Genomic DNA, 19,390 nt, shown 5'->3' with positions numbered 1-19,390 from the left:
CTAATCTTAATCAATAAAAACTTCAACAAATGTCCGTAACAAAACCACTTTTCCAACTCGTTCCTCGGTATACTTCACTTCCGCTTTCTCCTTCAGCAAGTAAGCGGCCCTAGAGTCATATCAATGCCGGCGTCTTTTTAATAGCTACTTAATCCGGGTTCCCTTGAAATGATTACATTGACCATCGTTAATAATGTTTTGGTCTACAAAAAAATACTAGAAAATGTCAATATTGTGTTATCTCCACTTTGAAATATTGTCAATCTTTCTGTTATATTTTGATCATTTATATTGCTTTTATTTGCACGCTCATTTAACTTTATGCCTTAAATTACTTGCCATTTTTTATCCACATAGTATGAAAGGTGGAAACAAGTATTGAATATTTTCCTGGGTGTCATGTCGACTTTGGAATTGTAATATTGTTACACCGTAGCAGGGATAATAGCAGTGCAGAAATCTGGGGTTTTCCAGCAGTTACAAAAGCAACATCATCAGTGGAAGCTATTTGTTGTGTGTGATTCTAAATGACATTGTGTATTAACTACTATAAAGATTCTAGGCAATTGCTCAAACTGTCTGAATGATAAAGGCCACCTCAATAAGTATGTGTAACTGTCTGTGAAAGGTTCCACTGGCACTCATCACCATGGCTCCTTTCCTGAGGATCGCCTTTAACTCATTTGATATGGGCATATTGCCACCTTCAACTGACCAGCCCTTCTGTGCAATCAAGTTGAAGGAAGCTTTGACTACAGGTAAGATAACCTTTGCATTGTTTGTTTGTTTTTTCTTACACAAAGTGCCTTTTCTTTTAGGTTTTCTTATTTCCTGTATTTAACCAGACTGAATCTTACATTGTTTCCATTGCACTTGTTTCCCTCCCCTGCTTAGAACGAGGTAAAACATTGGTTCAGAGAAAGCCTACCATGTACCCGGCTTGGAAAGCCAGCTTTGATGCACACATCTACGAGGGCCGTGTGCTCGAGATATTGCTTATGAAGACAGCGGAGGAGCCACTTGCAGAGGTCACTGTCGGTGTCTCTGTTCTGGCTGAGCGCTGCAAGAAAGCCAACGGGCGTGCCGAATTCTGGGTAGGACATAAAAGCTCCCCATTCCTCCTTTGGAGAAACGTGTTAGGGATTGTTAATCTATTTACCTGTTTTATTGCTTTATGTTCAGGTGGATCTCCATCCTTCGGGGAAGGTGATGATGGCAGTGCAATATTTTTTAGAGGATGTGGATACAGGTGAGGAGAATTGAATAAGAAGTTACAGTACCTTACAAAGTGTTCACATGCCTTCAACTTTTTACGTTTGGCATGTCAAAGACACAAACTTGAACGTATTCTGCTTAGATTTTGTGTGATGGACTAACAACTTACTCCATGAAGGGAAATAGTTAATCTGAAACATGTAAAAATTCAGTGCAACTCATTAAAATAAAACAGCCTACCTATCTGTAATGTAATCTCTGTGATTACAGATGTTTGAAGGATTTGTCATAGTGCATAAAGACCATGGAACAGAACAGACAGGTCAGGGATATAGTTCTAGAAATTACATTTTCTAGGATTTTACCATAAAAATACACTAATTTATAACGTAACCAAAACATATGAAGACATGGCCTCGTATCTAAACCAACAGGCCAGATAGGAGGCCAGATGCCCATTGGGTAGCTCAGATGGAAGCATCTCTTCCCAGGACAGAACTAATAGAACAGTTAAAAACTCCACAAATCTGTCCTAATGAAAAAATGCAATTTATCACTTGTAGGAGACACCATACACGAGTGCTTTGGTCAGATGACTAAACCAAACATATAACAACATACAAAGCGGATAAACAGCATTTCAAATAATCCTGGACATTCTCTCTCCATGGAAAAGCATAGTGGTAGCAGGGTATGTTGCATGGGTGCTTATCCCCAGCAGGGAAATGGATGCAGATCAGAGGTGATTAGAAAATGGATGAAGCTAAATACAGGCCAAACCTAGAAGAGAACCTGTTAGAGCCTGCAAAAGACTGGAGACTGGGACAGAGGCCCATTTCTCAGCAGGACCACAACCCTAAAGACACAGCAAGACATAGAAATTGAGATCAAAGACTGTTTTCAGATGCTCTACCTTTAATTTGAGTTTCAACTATTTTGCATTGATCAATGCATATTCTTTATTGAGCAAAGGAAGCAGTGATTCTACAAAATGTTTGTCTGTTTGCTGCATACTTTAGCATGAGCTACAGTGTAATGCTCTATATTTCATCTATAAGACTGTCTGTTTGTTCTCTGTTTCTCTTGTATGGGTAACACTTGTACAATGACTGAATGGCGTTTTTCTGTGTGTTAAAGAAAGTAAGCATGCTGTGAAGGAGGAAGAGGCTCCTACACTGAACCGTAGACGAGGGGCCATTAAGCAAGCGAAGATCCACTTCATAAAGAACCATGAGTTCATCGCTACGTTCTTCAGACAGCCCACTTTCTGCTCCGTGTGCAGAGAATTTGTGTGGTAAGTCCAGTTAACATGTCAGTATTTAAAAAAAACAAAACAAAAAAAAAACAGCTTAGACTCGGATGAACTGAAACATCACTGATGGTAATTACGAAGCAATTATGTGGGGGACATACTGAAATGAAGTATTACATGCATGGTTTTTTGTTGGAAAGCATTTTGGACAAATAGGTTCTTAATAAGCCTATCTATTTCCAGCTTTTACACTTGTTGAATAATTTAAAACTTATTTTGTGTATCAAACATACAACGAAGTCCAAAAATCTAAATTATACAAATGGATTATGTGTCAACAACCCTTTAGTTTCTCATAAATTGTTCCTCATCCAGTCTCCATTTATTACTCAGTGATTTTAAAGTGTTTTTATGTAGCAAATGATTTTACTTAGAAGTCCATTTCCCTTGATATAGAAACTAACTCATGAGCTAAATTGATGTTGAAATTGGGATCATTCAATCCTTACTTCTCTAAGAAATCATGGAAATGGATCCATTTCAATCTTGTTTTGTCTTTCACAGGGGACTCAACAAACAAGGCTACAAATGCAGACGTAAGTTTGCGGTAATATTACCATTTTAGAAAGAGACAAAATATCCATGCCGGTGGCTATAACTGAAATGGGATCTTTTAATGCTAAATTTTGTTATTTGTGTACCTGATCCCAGATAAAACATTTTCTCTATCATTTTGGACACCTAAAAAAGTAAAATTCTCTGTAAAATTGCTTTCTTTTTACAGAATGCAATGCAGCAATCCATAAGAAATGCATCGACAAGATCATTGGCAGATGCACTGGTACTGCAGCTAACAGTCGGGATACCGTGGTATGTGACATGCTTTTTCTACAGCAAGTGTTCTATATTTGCTGTATTCTCCAGCTCCATGTGGTCTTTCTTTTCATTTTTTTAAATCTTCTGTTTAATCATGATGCTTGTTTTGGTCTTAATGCACCAGGAGGTCTATTAGGACCAATTAAGATCTTTCAATCAGCACTAATGATCTGAGAGCTCTTTATCTAATGCGGAACCATTTGGTACATCTTTATATGCATTACGAGCAAGCTGACACAGAATGCTCAAAATACAGGATACATTTAAAGTATAACAATAAACTGCAATCCATCAGTTTGATTTGGTTGGATCCAATTCTTTTTAGGTATTTTTGTGAACATGTATTTTAATTTTTAAAGAAAACACCTAAGGTTTGTAAGACTGCAAATTCAAAGTCTCAAATTCAAATTTCATCATGCAGTGTATATATATATATATATATATATATATGCATTTAAGATTATATTAACAGAGGTGTTCAGATTATTACATCCCTGGATCGGATTTTAATCTTGATTACATAGATTCTCCCTGAGTTTAGGTTTAGGCCAGTTTGTAAGCTGTTCAAACACAGTAAAGCTATGTTCACTAGAACGTATATTGAACAAATTCCAAAAAAACTTTTTAAAAACAATCTACTGTTTAAGATGTTTTGCTTCCCATCCAGGAAGCTTTTTCAATTCAAAATGTCAGGAATAGCTTGAAATCGAGGTTGTATACAGTAGCCCAACAATGGCATTTGAAACTCAACGCTATTCCTGACATTTTGAATTGAAAAGCTTCCTGGATGGGAAGTGAAATGTCTTTAAACTCGGAAACCAAGTCCAGTGGATTGTTTTTTATTTTTTTGGAACGACTATGACCTGGATGACTGGGAACCTTCACCAGTATATTGAACAAACAGATGGGGGTTAGAACATAGCTCCCCAAATCACCCCTTCCTGTGGAAACCTCCCTAGGGACCTCCAACATACTTTTGGTCCGTAATTTAAAATTTCCTTTCCTCTGGGAAAATGATGTTACACTTCTTAGCAAGAGTTCAGACCTTTGTCTCGTTAGTTCTCGATTGGATAGCTCTCGTCCATTGGTGTTGTAACCCAAGGAATGTGATTAAAGTTCTGACTCAATTCATTTGATTCAGTTTATTTATAGCACCAAGTCACAACACATGTCAACTCAAGGTCTTTTATGTAGACATTTCAATCAGATCATACAGTCAGACTGGTTAAATGTTTTTATAAAAAAAAACAACAACAACAACTTATAAATAGTAATCAAGTAATTCACTCTGCAACCCTTCACACCAAGCATGCATGCATTGAAAGTAGAGAGGAAAAACTCTCTTTTAATGAGAAGAAACCTTTCCCAGAATGGGGCTCTGTGTGAGCGGCCTTCTGCTGAGGCTCACTGGGGTGACGGAAGCAGACATATGAAAAGAACAAAGAAGCACTAATCAATAAATGTTTTCTATAAAGAAAAGGTAACAGTAAACTAGCTCAATAGGTGGCCCTGTCTAAAAAGGGCCAGTTTCTATGTCAAAACAGATGCGCATCCAGTTAGTCACAGTAAAAGCTGAGCCCATAGCTATGTCTTGAATAGAAAAACATACCCAACTCTTTTATCTATAATTGGAGGTGTTGATTGCAGCAGCCGAGCTTTTATTTCCCAGAAGATGTAACAGCCAAATAGAACCAGATCAGACAAAGCTACTATGAGAAGAAAAAGCAGACAGAACATGAAGTCAGAAGTTAAACTAACAAATACTGCAGAATTGGAAAATAGATACTGAATGAAGCAGAAGGAGGAAAAGTGCTCCCTATATCTTTCAGCAGCATAAGCCTATAGCAGCGTTACTACAGAAAAACCTAAGGATAACCGGAGTCACTCCAACTATAAGCTTTGTCAAAAAGAAAAGTGTTAAATTTAAAATTAGACAGGGTGTCTGCCTCACAGACTAACAGTGGTAGTTGTTTGCACAGGAGATTAGCCTGATAACTAAAAGATTTGCCGCTCATTCTACCTGTTGACATTCTAGGAACCAGTAGAAAAACTGCAGATTGAGAGTGAAGGGCTCCATTTGGGACATATGGAACTATCAAAGCTTTGTTATTTAGGGCTTTATATGTCAGAAGGAGGATTTTCAATTCTATTTTCGGTTTAACAGGAAATCAGTAAAGGGAAGCTAAAATAGAACAAGTATAATCTCCTTTTTTTAGTTTTCTGCAGAAGTCTTGCTTGCATTTGGATCAGCTGAAGGCTTTTAACCACTTTTTTGGGACTTTCTGAAAGCAAAGAGTTCCAATAGTCCGGCCTTGAAGTAACTAATCCATGAACTAGTTTCTGAGCTTCACCCCTGAATGTGATACCAATGATTTTTGCATTATATATTTCAGAGATGAATGAAAAAAAATTTGCAAACGTGTTTAATATAGGATTTAAATTTCCTGATCCAAAAATTAACCAAGAATTTTTACATTATTATCTGAGACCAGCTTAATCCTGTTCCAGATGAAGCGACTGACTAATTAGCTTCTTTTTTAAGAATCTGGTCGAAAGACAATAACCTCTGTTTTGTCTTAATTCAAAAGCAAAAAATTAATTGAAAGGATTTATGGATAAACATAGCTGAGTATCATCAGCTCATGATTCTAATTATTCTACTAACTTTGAGCATATATATATATATATATATATATATATATATATATATATATATATATATATATATATATATATATATAGTGAAGAAAATTGGCTCTGGCACTGAACCCTGTGGTACCCCACAAGTCACCATAGAGTATGAGGAAATATTACATTAACACAAACAAACTGTAATCTGTCAGACAAATAAGATTTAAACCAGCCTAGCACTGTTCTCTTAATTCCTACTGAATGTTCAAGCCTTCCTAAAAGATTATTGTGATTTACTGTATCAAATGCAGCTCTGTGATCTAACAGGACAAGTATAGATACAAGTCCATTATCTGAGCCAATGAGAATATCATTGGTGACTTTCACCATGCTGTTTCCTTGCTATGATGAACGCTAAAACTTTACTGAAACTCTTCAAAAAGATTATTACCATTACAGTGTAATGACACTCATTTGTTTAACAGCTTTTTGCAAGAATTTTGGAAAATAAAGCAAGATTAGATATAATACAGATTAGATAATACATATCAAATAAGATTTTCCATCTGGTGTGTACATTCTATCGGAATAAACACAATTCTGCAAGTGGGCTTGTGTAGCCTGAGATAGAGCCATGGGCTATTCAGCAATTCAGCAATTTCATGAGTCTGGAAGAGAGTTACCTTTGCAAAAGAAAACACATCCATTTTGGGGGAAATATAATATAAAATAGATCAATCGCAAGATTGCTGGTTTGGAATCTCACATCGGGAATAAACAAAAAAAAAAAAAAAAAAAAACATTAAAAAACCCCAGAATACTTTACCCATGATGGGATTTCAGAAGGACAGAAAATGAACAAGGTAAAAATAATGATCCTCTTTGAGCCTCACATAATGCAATATATTGAGAGGTAGTGCAAGAAACCGCAGCTTTTTCCTCTCCCCTCTTTAAAAAAAACAAAAAACAAAAACTTTACTTTGCTTTGTGAGAATCACCTCTTTATACCTCACCAGTACCAGCACCAGTAACATGTGGGAAACAAAAATGGAAGTGAAAGAAATCTGTAGAGATTGGGATCTGCTCACCTTGTGTAGCAGGAGCCTGTCTATTTGAACTGCAGTCAGTGTGACATGGAAAAAAATTGAATTGGAGATTAAAGAATCGGACTCAACCAATACGACCTGTGCTTTAGATGGCTAATATTACTAGTAAATCAGTTGTATCTAAAATGGAGATGAAAATCAGAAGGCATACTTTATTAAATAACTTAGTTGAAACTGGATCAAATATACAAGTTGAACGTTTAGATGAAGATAACTTTGCCAACTCTGAAGTCTGTTTAGAAAACTGGATCAAAACAGTCCAAACACATTTCAGCTTTTAAAGATACCTCCAATGCTGCCTCACCTTCCTGAGATGAACCAGGCACAGTTTAGACTTGAATTTTGCAGAAACTCTTAAATGAGCTTAGATTCACAATCCTAAATGCTGCAGTTATCCCAGCTGGCATGCGCCTTTTTAAATCACAGGTTTTCCTTCCACTTCAGTTAAAATGGTATGTCTAAACCCTCAGTAAACATCTGGCTATTTTGGCTATGATCTTTAGTGGTTGACCCTTCTTCTGATGATCTTTAGTGGCAGTTCTGAATGTCTTCACTGACTGTCTGTTAGATAGCCTGCAGTTCAACTGTCTTCTTCATGGTCCAAAAAACACTGTCTTTGTGATAATTTTAGTATTTCTGTGCTCATAGAGGATAAGATTATTACAACTCATTAGAGAAATCCTTGTTTAACCAACAGTTCCAAAAGGAGCGGTTTAAGATCGACATGCCCCACCGTTTCAAGATCAACAACTACATGAGCCCCACTTTCTGCGACCACTGTGGGAGCCTGCTTTGGGGTCTGGTCAAACAGGGCCTGAAGTGTGAAGGTAAAGCACTGATCTGATTCAGCTGATAGCAGTATGTTAGTGTGCTGTTGTGTTTAAAATGCCTCCTTTGATTTTGCTTTCAGACTGTGCCATGAATGTTCATCATAAGTGTCAGGACAAAGTGGCCAACCTCTGTGGGATCAATCAGAAGCTGTTAGCTGAAGCATTAACACAAGTCAGTCAGGTGAGTTGGTTCTTAATCAGCTAATAGTTCTTATTTGACGGTGACCACATCAAAATCAACACATGATAAATAATACCTAAATAAATTGGTTCTGGAAAGGTCAGTATTTGATTAGTTATAATTACCTATATGTTCATCCTTTTAATTTAAAAAGCACAAAGTAATATAATTATAATAAAAATCTAATCAGAACCTTTTTAGGAATAGTAATATTTTTCAAAAATAATTAAAAAGAAAGCCTTTTTGATATATTGGTTTTGACTCCTCAAAGCAAGAACAAAATGTTCTCATGAAGCTGTGTCAACCTACTCTGGTTGCTCTTCTTTCACTCAGTGTTCTTACACACAAAACCTGGTTTGTTGATTTTAAATATAAGTTTGTAGTTTCTTGTTTGTTGTGCAGTCCACACCTCCTCCCTTTTATGTCTCTTTCACACACAGAGAAAACACAGTTTTAGCTCATTTTCTACTTTGCTGGAAAGTGACGTGTGGAAAGGGCCACAATGTGATGCTCCACTTTTCAGGTTTTCTTTGGGCTCTGACCTAATGAGTTGAAATTTGACCAATTAGTCTACATTTCTTAGAACTTTGAATACATGAATCAGAAAAAAACTGTTACAAATCTGAAGGAAATACAATCCCATCCGTGTTTGTACACCTATAGTATCAATTTCTTAACCTTTCCTTGAACTCATTATATGTGTTAATGCTGGTTAATGCATTTATAGACCAGATATGTTTAGGAATTTTATGTTTTTTTTATTATTTACAGAGCTTAACATAGTGTTTTAAAAAGACTTTAAAATCAGGCATTAGTCCAGTTTTGTTCACCATCTATTCAAAGGTTCCCGTTATGTTTGAGTAACATTATAGTACTTTAAAAACTAAACATTCAGTTAATCTTCCTCTTAGTCTGGATGTTTCACATCTGCATTTTGAACCTTTTTTTTCCTAAAATTGTCTTCTTTTTAATCCCATCATTTCTTCAGAAATCCACCCGTCGCTCAGATCCTAACCTGCCTGGTCTCGCTGATATCGGAATATATGATGAAGTGAACAAACAACCTGTCCTTGAGAACAATGGTCAGTAATCAGACTTCTGCCATTTTTATTTATATTTTTCATACTGCTCCAGAAAATGTGGAACTTTAAAGCAGTTATTGCGTCACTTGTCACCTGATGCATCTTATTATTTGCTCATGTATTAGATGGATCTCCTTACGGCAGACTGTGGGAAGGACCTACCCAAAGACCACAGTCTCGTATCACCCACTTGACTCGTGTCAATGTTGACAACTTTGTCTTCCACAAGGTTTTAGGAAAAGGCAGCTTTGGCAAGGTACCCTCCGCTCTTCATTCATCAATTTCCCAATGTGTAGTTGAGAAATGTGGAATCACAGATTGAAGACTCTTACATATGCAGCCATTTATTTGTTTCTCTTTTAGGTCCTCCTTGCCGAACTGAAGGGCCGTGGAGAGTACTTTGCTATAAAGGCTTTGAAGAAGGATGTGGTTCTGATGGATGATGATGTCGAGTGCACTATGGTAGAGAAAAGGGTCCTAGCTTTAGCTTGGGAAAACCCCTTCCTCACCCACGTTTACTGCACCTTCCAGACTAAAGTACTCCTTCTCCTCAAGTTAAAACCATTTGCAATGCTTTACTCTGCATGCTCTTTGTACTAAATTTGAGTCTTACCCTTAGGAGCATCTGTTCTTTGTGATGGAGTATCTGAATGGAGGCGATCTGATGTTTCACATTCAGGAAAAAGGGCGCTTTGATCTTTACAGAGCTACGTGAGTGACACCAGCCATCATTTCTGAATGTTACTCTCATAAACAGTCATATTTCAAACCAGTGAGTTAGTTAGTGGGCTTCTTATTGTGAAGAAAAGAACATACTTCCTTCTTGTCATCATGTTGGTCTTTTCTTGCACATGGTGATCTGCAGATTGGCTCATGTCCATTAGCTTCTTTCAGTAGCAGAAAAAAAAAAATCTCTTTAACGCCTGTGTACCGATGTGTGTTCGTGGGGAGGTATCAGTTACTGCCACCCACCTCTCATTGCTCTACGGGAATCCCTCCAGAAAAACAAAAGGCAAGCTGGTGGAATGAAAGCGTGAAGAAGCCCAACATTTGGCAAGAAATTCTCCTAAACAAAACTTTTAATGTGTAGCAAGCGTGTTCATACAAAATAGTTCATGATATGAAGTGAAATGGTAATGATATATACCGGCTCCGATTTTATTAAGAAAACCTGTTACTTGAATAGAAAGAGTCTTTGGAAGACAAAAAGAAGGCAGCAGAGGAGTCAGAGATTATATGCTGGCGGCGGGGTGTCATGCTTTGGGCTGTCTTTGCTTCAGAAGGGACAGAAGCCAGTCACAGCTGATGGGATGATGGAAGGAGACAAATATGGAAAATGCAAAAGGCTTAATACTGCTGCAGAGGGTCACCTCCCATCTGGGTGGTGAAGCTGTCCACACAGCCAAAGCATTTTTGTATATTAAAATTGTCCCTTCAAAATCCAGACTATTAATAATTAGGAATCTGTGGCATGAATGAAAGATTTATGCTCTAAATCAGATCTGAATAAGCCTTTTATGATTTTGCAAAGAAGAAGGGATAGACAGTTAGTATCTACATGTTTAAAGCTGGTGGAAACATATGAAAGAAGCTGTGATTTCTATATAATCTGGCTATATAAAGTATCAAATCATCGATACTGAAGACATACTTTTGCCACATTTAACTTATTTTTTGTATTTTTTGTTTGAAAGCTTTCTGACCATTTTCCTTCACTTTACCATATGACATAAAGATGGTAGCTTATTTTAAAATGTTCACTCTCGGGTTTTAAAAGTGGTTAAAAACAAATTTTTTATTGTTATAGTAGCTAAAAGTTCTGTATAAAATGTATGTTTTACAATGTTATCATGTTTTTATTTTCTGAATTCGAAGTAGTATAGTATTTCAATTCTATTTTATATAAAAGCCCAACCAGGGACAGGAGTTGAACATTAGCTTTAGTTCTAAACTTTATATGCAGCACTTCAGTGACTTGCTTTGCTTTGTCGCCATGTTTGTTTGCATTGTTCCAGTCAAATACACATGAAATGAAATAAAAGCACATACATAAAAGGAATCTTTTTGGCTCCAATGTGAAAAAGATTTTAAAAGACATAAAGTAATGTTATCACTTTTGCAGGGCGCTATAAAAAAACAAGAGGTTTATAATATGGTGTGTAAAGAGTGAAGGTTTAGGCACAGCTGGTGGCAACATTGTTTCATCATCTGCTTCCTGTTAGCCAGGATATCAGCTGCAACTTTCTAACAACTACAGCATGCAATCACTGGTTTCCCCTTACTGCAGCTTTGTTAGTTAAGCTAGTAGTTGTGTCTTTGACATGTGTAACACTGTACTTAGTAAACATGGAAACCGAATCCTGTGCTGGCAATTGTTTAATCCTCCTGCATCGAGCAGGATATTTTATCCCTCCTGAAACTCGCCCCTTTTGCCATGCTGCCTTTTGTATTGTTTTAACAATGCAGTAACTCTTTAGTTTTACTTTACCCTGTACAATGTGTTTGCTTGCATATTCTGCCATTAGAGTTTCTACAATCTACTTCAAGTTAGACATTCTTGACTTTATCCCTATAAAGGCTCGCTCTTGTCTCTGACACCGTATACATCCTGTTTTCGGTGGTCCGAGGAGCCCAACTAAAACAGAACCATTGCTTCACACAACTTCTGTGTATGTTTTCCTGTTTCTACAACGCTTCCTGTACAAAAGACTAATTGCATGTCACATGCAGTCAAGTTTGAGGATATTGGGCATGATTTTGGTACATAGAACCTTTCGGTTTCTTTATTATTATCTTTTGTGTGGCTGTACTAGCCGACTCAGTCAACAGAGAGCTGTATGGTTATCCGTCGTATCTGCTTATGCAACACTTTTCCTTTAGAAGGTTTCAAATGACCTTTTTTACTCACACCAAACCTGTTCTCTGCATAAGTACTTTTGAAGCTGTGAAAAAGTCTTTTTAACACTGAAGCTAAATACACAAGCTGGACTGTTTTACGGATCATTTTCCTCAGCTGTGTTAAGCAAGACTAGGTATAAGCTGACATGTTATTTGGTTCCTATCAGTGGAACCTGCTAAGCGAGCAGGAGTTGGACCGGTCTCCCGATCGCTCTCGCTGCTGAATTGTTTCACCTGTCGGATGGAAGGAGAAGCGGGTCAGGGATAGGCTAATCTTTCAGCTCACACAAGCTCTTGGGTTTCCCATTATAAGAGCGTTAGTCACTTGTATTCTACACCAAACAAATGTCCTCCTGAATTATTCAGGTCTGAGCTGAAATGAGTGTGGTGTTCAGCTGTCAGCTCCCTGCTGAGGCGGCGGTGGCGGCGGCACAGAGCTGCAATTTTCCATCAGAAGCGAGTGACTGATTCCTGGCTGTCTCTGCTCTCTTTCTCCCTCAGGTTTTACTCTGCTGAGATCTTATGCGGCCTTCAGTTCTTGCATTCTAAAGGGATCATCTACAGGTCAGAAATAAGTCCTAATTAACAAGAGAGACACTATTAAAACTACTTCACACATGGTCTGCTTTTTTTTTTTTTTTTTTTTTTAATCAACCTCAAGCTGCTGGTATGTTTTTCACAGAAGCTGCTTGGTTAGGTAATCCCACACATTTCTTAGCTCAGAAAGTTTAAAACCATTGTGTGGTAAAGCAGTCACGAACAACGGCTGTTAACAAAACTGCACGTCCAATAGCAATGGGAGGAGAACCCTTATTATCCACCATTATGCAACTGTTTTACCATAATGGATTTGTGAAGCTACAGAATAAATACAAATGTGTTCCGGTGAACTGGGTTCTTACAGTTCTTCAGCCGCAGAGTGATGTATATCACGTTTTTCTTCCTGTGATTCTTAGAAATGATGAGAAGAGAAAATTAATTTTAGTTTCTCTGATAATATGAATAGTACATAAGATCCACTAAAAATGGGGCTTTTAATCCAGAAATGTTATGTAAAGGGGACTGCTGACTGGGTGTCAAGGAAAACTGTTAGAAAACACAACATCATCAGATGCTTGTTGCTTTTCATTTCATAAAAAGGACAGAATTCAAATTATTTGAGGGCCATTGTGACGTTATGTTGTTCTAGGGATCCATGTTATCTGCAGACAAGCTGAAGTCACTATAAACCCCTCAGCAATACCAAGGAACAAGTATTTAGTGCATATTCTGTTCTTCAGTTGGACCAACTTTTTTAATTGTTTGAGTCTGTTTTAAACTCCTTATTGAAATTTTTCGGGTTTTAGTCTTCCATTGGGGTTTTATGAGCTGTAAGCCATCATCAACAAAAATGCACAGAAATACTTTAACCACATTACCTCTGCAGTATATTTAATCTATATAATCAAAAATGTCTATTTCTGAACAAAGTTATTAAAATATATTACCTCATTTATTCTATTCTGATTTATTGAGATGCACCTGGAGTCACACATAAAAAAAACATTATAAAAGTTTAGTTTCTTTCCTGTTGATCTGTTTAGAAAGTTTGACATGTCAAAAACACCCTAAAGTCCTGTAATGGTTAATCATTAGAAAGTTATTTTTTAAATCAATGCAAGTTGAAATAAATTAACCGGTTTCATAGCAGTTGCCATTCAAACTTTCAGTCCAGAGGGCAAAAAAAAGACACTTTATTGCCCAGCAATATAATAGATAACCTTTTAATGTTCTGTATGTGATTATCTTTATACAAAATAGTTTAATAGTCTTGTTTAATTCTAATATTCTTTTTTTTGTTTATTTTCAGAGATCTTAAATTAGACAATGTGATGCTGGATCATGAGGGCCACATAAAGATAGCTGACTTTGGCATGTGTAAGGAGAACGTGTTTGGGGAGAATCGGGCCACGACTTTCTGTGGTACTCCTGACTACATTGCTCCTGAGGTAAAGTTTTCACTCACACCCTCTTTTTTTTTTTTTGTTAGAAACACAATCATGTTTTATCTACAAGTAAAACATCTCACTGAAAGCTCTCTATTTCAATGCAGATCCTGCTGGGGCAGAAGTACTCCTTCTCAGTCGACTGGTGGTCATTTGGGGTGTTGCTGTACGAGATGCTGATCGGTCAGTCACCTTTCCACGGCGACGATGAGGATGAGTTGTTTGAGTCCATCCGCATGGACACTCCCCACTATCCTCGTTGGATCAACAAGGAAGCCAAAGATTTGCTTGAACGGGTTCGTACCACAGGGTTCATTTCAACTAAACTCCAGAAGCAGACAACCAATTATCGTAAATAAGCTTTAACTGATTATTCAACAATCTCAAATTGCATTTAATGCACTAATATATCATACATAGATTTTTTTGTTTTTACTCCTAAAACAAATCCTATATAATACTATTGTATCTTGATAAAATTAACAGCTTATACTAAATAAGTACTGCTTATCAGTGATCAGGGAAATTGTAATAGTTGCTCATTTCAATAATTCAGACTTTTATATTGATTCATTAGACAGAGAATAAAATGTTTCAAACAATCATTTCCAATGATTTTGGATGATGAAGGCTTACTTCATAGGTACCAGATCTGCTTGGGGGTTCTGCCATTTCTTATGACATCATCATTCGGCAACGCTGCTCGGACAAACTGTATTGCACCCGTTTCAGCAGTCAGATTACTGCTGAAGTCTCAACATATTATTACCCATATTTGCTCTTATTTTACGTTTCATCGACGATCTACAGTTGCCAAAAGTAGAAAACAATCATTCTCAGTCTTGTAGTGAAGCACCGCCTTTTAACACAGAATGAGCTCTGGCATTTAACGAGGTGACACAAAAAGTCTTATTTTTTTTAAACATCTTAAAAATTACTTTTGTAGAGATTTTAGATAAAGAAAAAAAAACATTTATTCTACTTGTAAAAAATGAACGGTTGTTGTTCACAAAATTTAAAAAGTAGTGTAGCTTAATAACTAAAACATGCTAACCTTTTAACTATTGAGCACAGCTAGCCACAGCGCTACCCAGCTCTCCCCCTTTATATCATGGTCTTGCAGTTACTTTGTTCCCCATAAATGCATTTTATCAGTTTTATTATCGATGAGGTAAAACTTCATCAGTCTTTAGATACGCCGAAACTACAGATACCCCCGACTTGGCACACAGACGATGCATTGTTATTATCTTTGTCCGAGCAACTAAAATGTTTTACGTCACACGGCAACGCTCAACCACTCACATAGTGTCACTGGCATGCACAGTCCCTGAGCAGATCTGACCACCTGATCTGGTACCTACAACAGCTTAGGTTTAGTGGACATTTTTTTTGGGAGGATAGGGTGAAGCAGCAGCATGGAAAACTGTGGCTTTGAGACGCATATCAAGCAAAATCTGTTAAAAAATTTGTAGATAAGAACTAAAGCTAGAGTACGCACATCTAGACCCACGTTTGTATTGATCCCATACATTGCCTACTAATGTCAAAGTCCTCTTGTCAAGCCACTCCAGAACCTGAGGGATCCTCACAACCATCTTGCTTGGGATCAGGAGAAAAAGACTGGACAGTTGCCCAGGGGTCAGAAGCCCTCTTTGTCGGTGAAATTAAGTGTGCATTTTATTTGTAGACCCAGGTCCCTAACATGCAGGGGTGTGGAAAAAAATTGATTTGGCGACAGCTTTACTAAAGCTACAAACTCTACTAAAGCTCCACTCTGCCAGCTTAGTCTTTCCATCACTGTTTTTTTTTTTTTTTTCTGGGCTGGATTTTTTTGTTTTTGCTCAGGAGGTGGTGTGAGGAGAGTTAAGTAGAGCTGAAATATGATGTGAACAGATTGCTGATCACAGATAGCCCATGTGATGGTGAAAAGAGGGTTTAAATAGAGGACGTGCAGGAAAAAAATAAACTGAAAAGATGCTACATATATAATGGGGACAGTGGGGGATCAGGGGGTAGGGGTTCGTCCGGCGAGTTGCTGGTTTGAACCCCTGCTGCATCCGTCTCTGTCCTTGTGTGCTTGGCCTTAACCCACCTTCCCTGCTGACAGTCTGCCTAGGGCAGCTCTTCCTACATTACCTCGCCTCTATTAGTAGCTGTGAATGAGTGCCTTGGGGTCGTGGGACCTGATATAAAGTCTTGAAATATTTAACTCTCTGTGTAATGGGTATGTATATGTTTTGTTTCTGAATTTGATGTATAGTGTACTTTATCATCGTACTCAGTACCTGTAAATAAGGTACATGGAAGTGTTAAAGACTTTGTTTACAAAATTAAATGAACATAGTTGATTTTGAGGTTTTAGCTACAAGTTTTACTCCTTCCAGCCAGTAAGTGGTGCTCTCATGCTCGCCAGCTCTTGTTCTAACTTTCAATTGTACTGATTACCAGCTATTTGCAGGTCTGCCATTGTTAACACTAACCTTGGTTAGTATTAAAAAACATTTGACTTACCTGTCCAGGAGGACAGCGATAACCTCTGCATGGCTTCTGAGCCCCTTTGCTTCCTTAAGTCGGCAGCAATGCGCAAAAACTAAAACAATGTTCACACTATCACAGAGCCACTATTCCTGTTGGTTTAGAATCCTTTGGTGTCTACGTTGGCACTATAAGAAGAAGTAAATATATATAGATATTTTGGACCTACCAGAATGCATAAAAAAATATTTTATTTTTATTTCTTTGCCGTAAAATTCATACTTTCCTTTGGTACCACCCTAGACATTCTATAGATGTATTATTTTTGAAAAAGAATTATTTTGGTGAAAAAGTTGCAGTTATAACCTTTAAACATTATCATGCTTTACACTCAATATTTTGAGACTAATTGTTGATAAACCTGTAAATTCATGATACTTTGGTTTCACTGAATTAACACACAAGGGCTGACAACTTCAAAAATAAATGGTGAACTGACTTTGCCTTAAAACAGGAAGGACGTTTTTATACCCACTCCTGGTAAAATAATCCAACATTTGGATGACAGTTACTTTTGACAAAAATATAGTTAGGTTTTAAGTTTTAAAATGTTTATTTTCCTTTTTTTTCATCTGTCTTTGTGGTAGAGTAATAAATATATAACACTTTTGATTTCCACTTCATAGCCTTTTTGTTTTGCAACAGGAAATGTTAGCAAATTAGTTGTTTCTTGTAAGGGAGGATAGTTAGTAGGCAGCGTGGAGCAACACGTAGGGGAGGGGCAGCAGTGTTATTGAATGGCTTTCTAGGATCTTAATAAAAACCACTTTAAGCCACATTAAGGGTGTCATACAATTTTAGGTATTTCTAACTCTTTTTTTTTTTTTTTTTTTCAACTTTGGTGCATCTTCTTACAATAATCCGTATTTACGGACAAAGCATGTCCTGATTTAACCTTTATAACTTGTTTTCCTCTTTGCAGTTGTTTGAGAGAGATCCGTCGCACAGGCTAGGGGTTGTTGGAAACCTGCGCTCACACTCCTTCTTTAAGACCATTAACTGGCAGTCCTTGGAGAGGAGAGAGGTTGACCCACCCTTCAAACCCAAAGTGGTATGCTCCATCCTTTTTTTTTGGCTAGGATCCTGCTCTGTTATGTGATAGTGTCCAGATTCTTTTCATCTTTTCTGAAATTGGTTTTCCTCTCATTTGCAGAAAGCACCAAACGACTGCAGCAACTTCGATCGTGAGTTCCTCAATGAGAAGGCACGGCTCTCTTACAGCGATAAGAATTTCATAGACTCCATGGACCAGTCTGCATTCGCTGGCTTCTCCTTCATAAATCCCAAGATGGAGCACCTTCTAGAGAAGTGATAGTTTTCTATCATTAGACTCAAGAGTTTCTCCTGTTGTTTTGGGATCTTTTTTTCCCAACTTACAGACAAATAAAGTCTTCCTCAAATTAATCAGTATTTATGTAACTTTTATTTCAGGTGCAAACTATTCCCTATTGGTACATATAGAAACAAAATGCCTGTACTGTATATACTGATGTCATCGTCTTTTTGTGCATGCTTATTATTGGTTATGGCTGTGAAAGCCTTTATGAATAATAATAATAATATGGTGGGAGGCTGAAAATCCTATCCTTTCACTTCATGTAACATCAGTGCTACTATCTTCAGCCTTTGTGTTTCCTTCTTCACCTCCAACTGGGTGTAAATGGAGATAGTAAATAATAGAAGGAGGAAACGGCTCATTGTGTAAACTGTACTGTGTATTTCAGTTGTAGAATAATCATGTAAATCAGGTGAGTGCATGTGAATGGCTCAGAACAACAGCATTTCAAACTGTAGATAAATAAGGATATTATCTCTGAAACCTCTGAGTTGTTGCTTTTGACTTGACTGCTTTAAAGTACAATAAGATTCAGCTTAGGTCGTGTTCTTGACCGAAGATGAAAAGATCAAATTTAAACACCACCGGCTGCCCATTGCTGTATCGAATGCTGCTGTCTGTAGAGTCTGGGGAAGTATTTGATACAGAGAGATTGATAATAATGTTATCTGAATGTAGCTATGCAGTCAAATCTAGCTAAATTGCTGTGTAAAAATATTTTAGATGTATATTGCTGTAACGTGCATTGGTTCTGTAATGATGTATCTTTTTTTTTTTAACCATTTCCATATTAACATCCAATTTTTAAAAAACAGTCAGCTCCTGAGATTGCTGCTTTTTTGTATGTAACAATAAAGCTATTAGAGGTGTAGCTATACATATTCTATGGGTGAATTCTTATTAAAATGATCACATCAGTTTTGAGTTTGTACATGGGGAACAAATGTTTTCAACACTTTTATTTCAAGGTTAAATAAATGTATTTTATTAGATATTTTATGTAAAAGACCATCAGAGAATGAAGCATAAATACGAAATAAAACTAAAGAAACTTATGCTCACCATATGTTTTTCCTTTTTTTTTATTGAAGTCTGAAAATTAGGGCTTGTATTTGTGATCAGTATGTAAAATCTAACAAGTCAGTAAATGGCAATCACTTTTTGTATTTATATCTTCAAATAAATGCAGCTGCTCTGAAAGCTACATTGTTTTTTTTTAGAGAACATACATAATCAACCAGACCACAGTGATTGGAGGAGCTGCAGAGAACAAGAGCTCAGGGTAACTTTCACTGGTTTACCCTGCAGTCTGGTAAGGCAGGAGAACCAACAGGATATCTGAGATGGAAGAGGGTGCTCTCGTTGGACCAGACCAATGTGCAGTTTTTTTGTTTACCTATGTCCAACATAAAATATGCATTGCATATGAACTACCCCAAAAATCATCACCAAGGGGAAGC

At 37.1% G+C, this 19,390-nt stretch overlaps 1 protein-coding gene across 1 annotated transcript in view; it reads left to right on the top strand.

The window, feature by feature from the left end:
- prkcd (protein kinase C, delta) overlaps positions 1-19,072 on the top strand; it is a 27,375-nt gene extending 8,303 nt beyond the window's left edge. Inside the window, exons 2-18 of the mRNA XM_015389416.1 lie at positions 629-758; positions 895-1,094; positions 1,183-1,249; positions 2,353-2,509; positions 3,032-3,063; positions 3,252-3,337; positions 7,778-7,907; positions 7,991-8,091; positions 9,080-9,173; positions 9,299-9,429; positions 9,537-9,710; positions 9,793-9,884; positions 12,573-12,635; positions 13,921-14,059; positions 14,164-14,352; positions 17,517-17,645; positions 17,748-19,072. Of these exons, the coding sequence (XP_015244902.1) occupies positions 650-758; positions 895-1,094; positions 1,183-1,249; positions 2,353-2,509; positions 3,032-3,063; positions 3,252-3,337; positions 7,778-7,907; positions 7,991-8,091; positions 9,080-9,173; positions 9,299-9,429; positions 9,537-9,710; positions 9,793-9,884; positions 12,573-12,635; positions 13,921-14,059; positions 14,164-14,352; positions 17,517-17,645; positions 17,748-17,906 (2,052 nt within the window). The 5' untranslated portion in view covers positions 629-649 and the 3' untranslated portion in view covers positions 17,907-19,072. The remainder of the gene's footprint in view (positions 1-628; positions 759-894; positions 1,095-1,182; positions 1,250-2,352; positions 2,510-3,031; positions 3,064-3,251; positions 3,338-7,777; positions 7,908-7,990; positions 8,092-9,079; positions 9,174-9,298; positions 9,430-9,536; positions 9,711-9,792; positions 9,885-12,572; positions 12,636-13,920; positions 14,060-14,163; positions 14,353-17,516; positions 17,646-17,747) is intronic.
- The last annotated feature ends 318 nt before the right edge of the window (positions 19,073-19,390 follow it).

The sequence above is a fragment of the Cyprinodon variegatus genome, unplaced genomic scaffold, assembly GCF_000732505.1.
Source record: "Cyprinodon variegatus isolate N-32 unplaced genomic scaffold, C_variegatus-1.0 Scaffold457, whole genome shotgun sequence".
NCBI lineage: Eukaryota > Metazoa > Chordata > Actinopteri > Cyprinodontiformes > Cyprinodontidae > Cyprinodon > Cyprinodon variegatus.
Note: the sequence above shows the minus strand (reverse complement) of the source record. Positions and strands in the feature narration are given on the sequence as shown.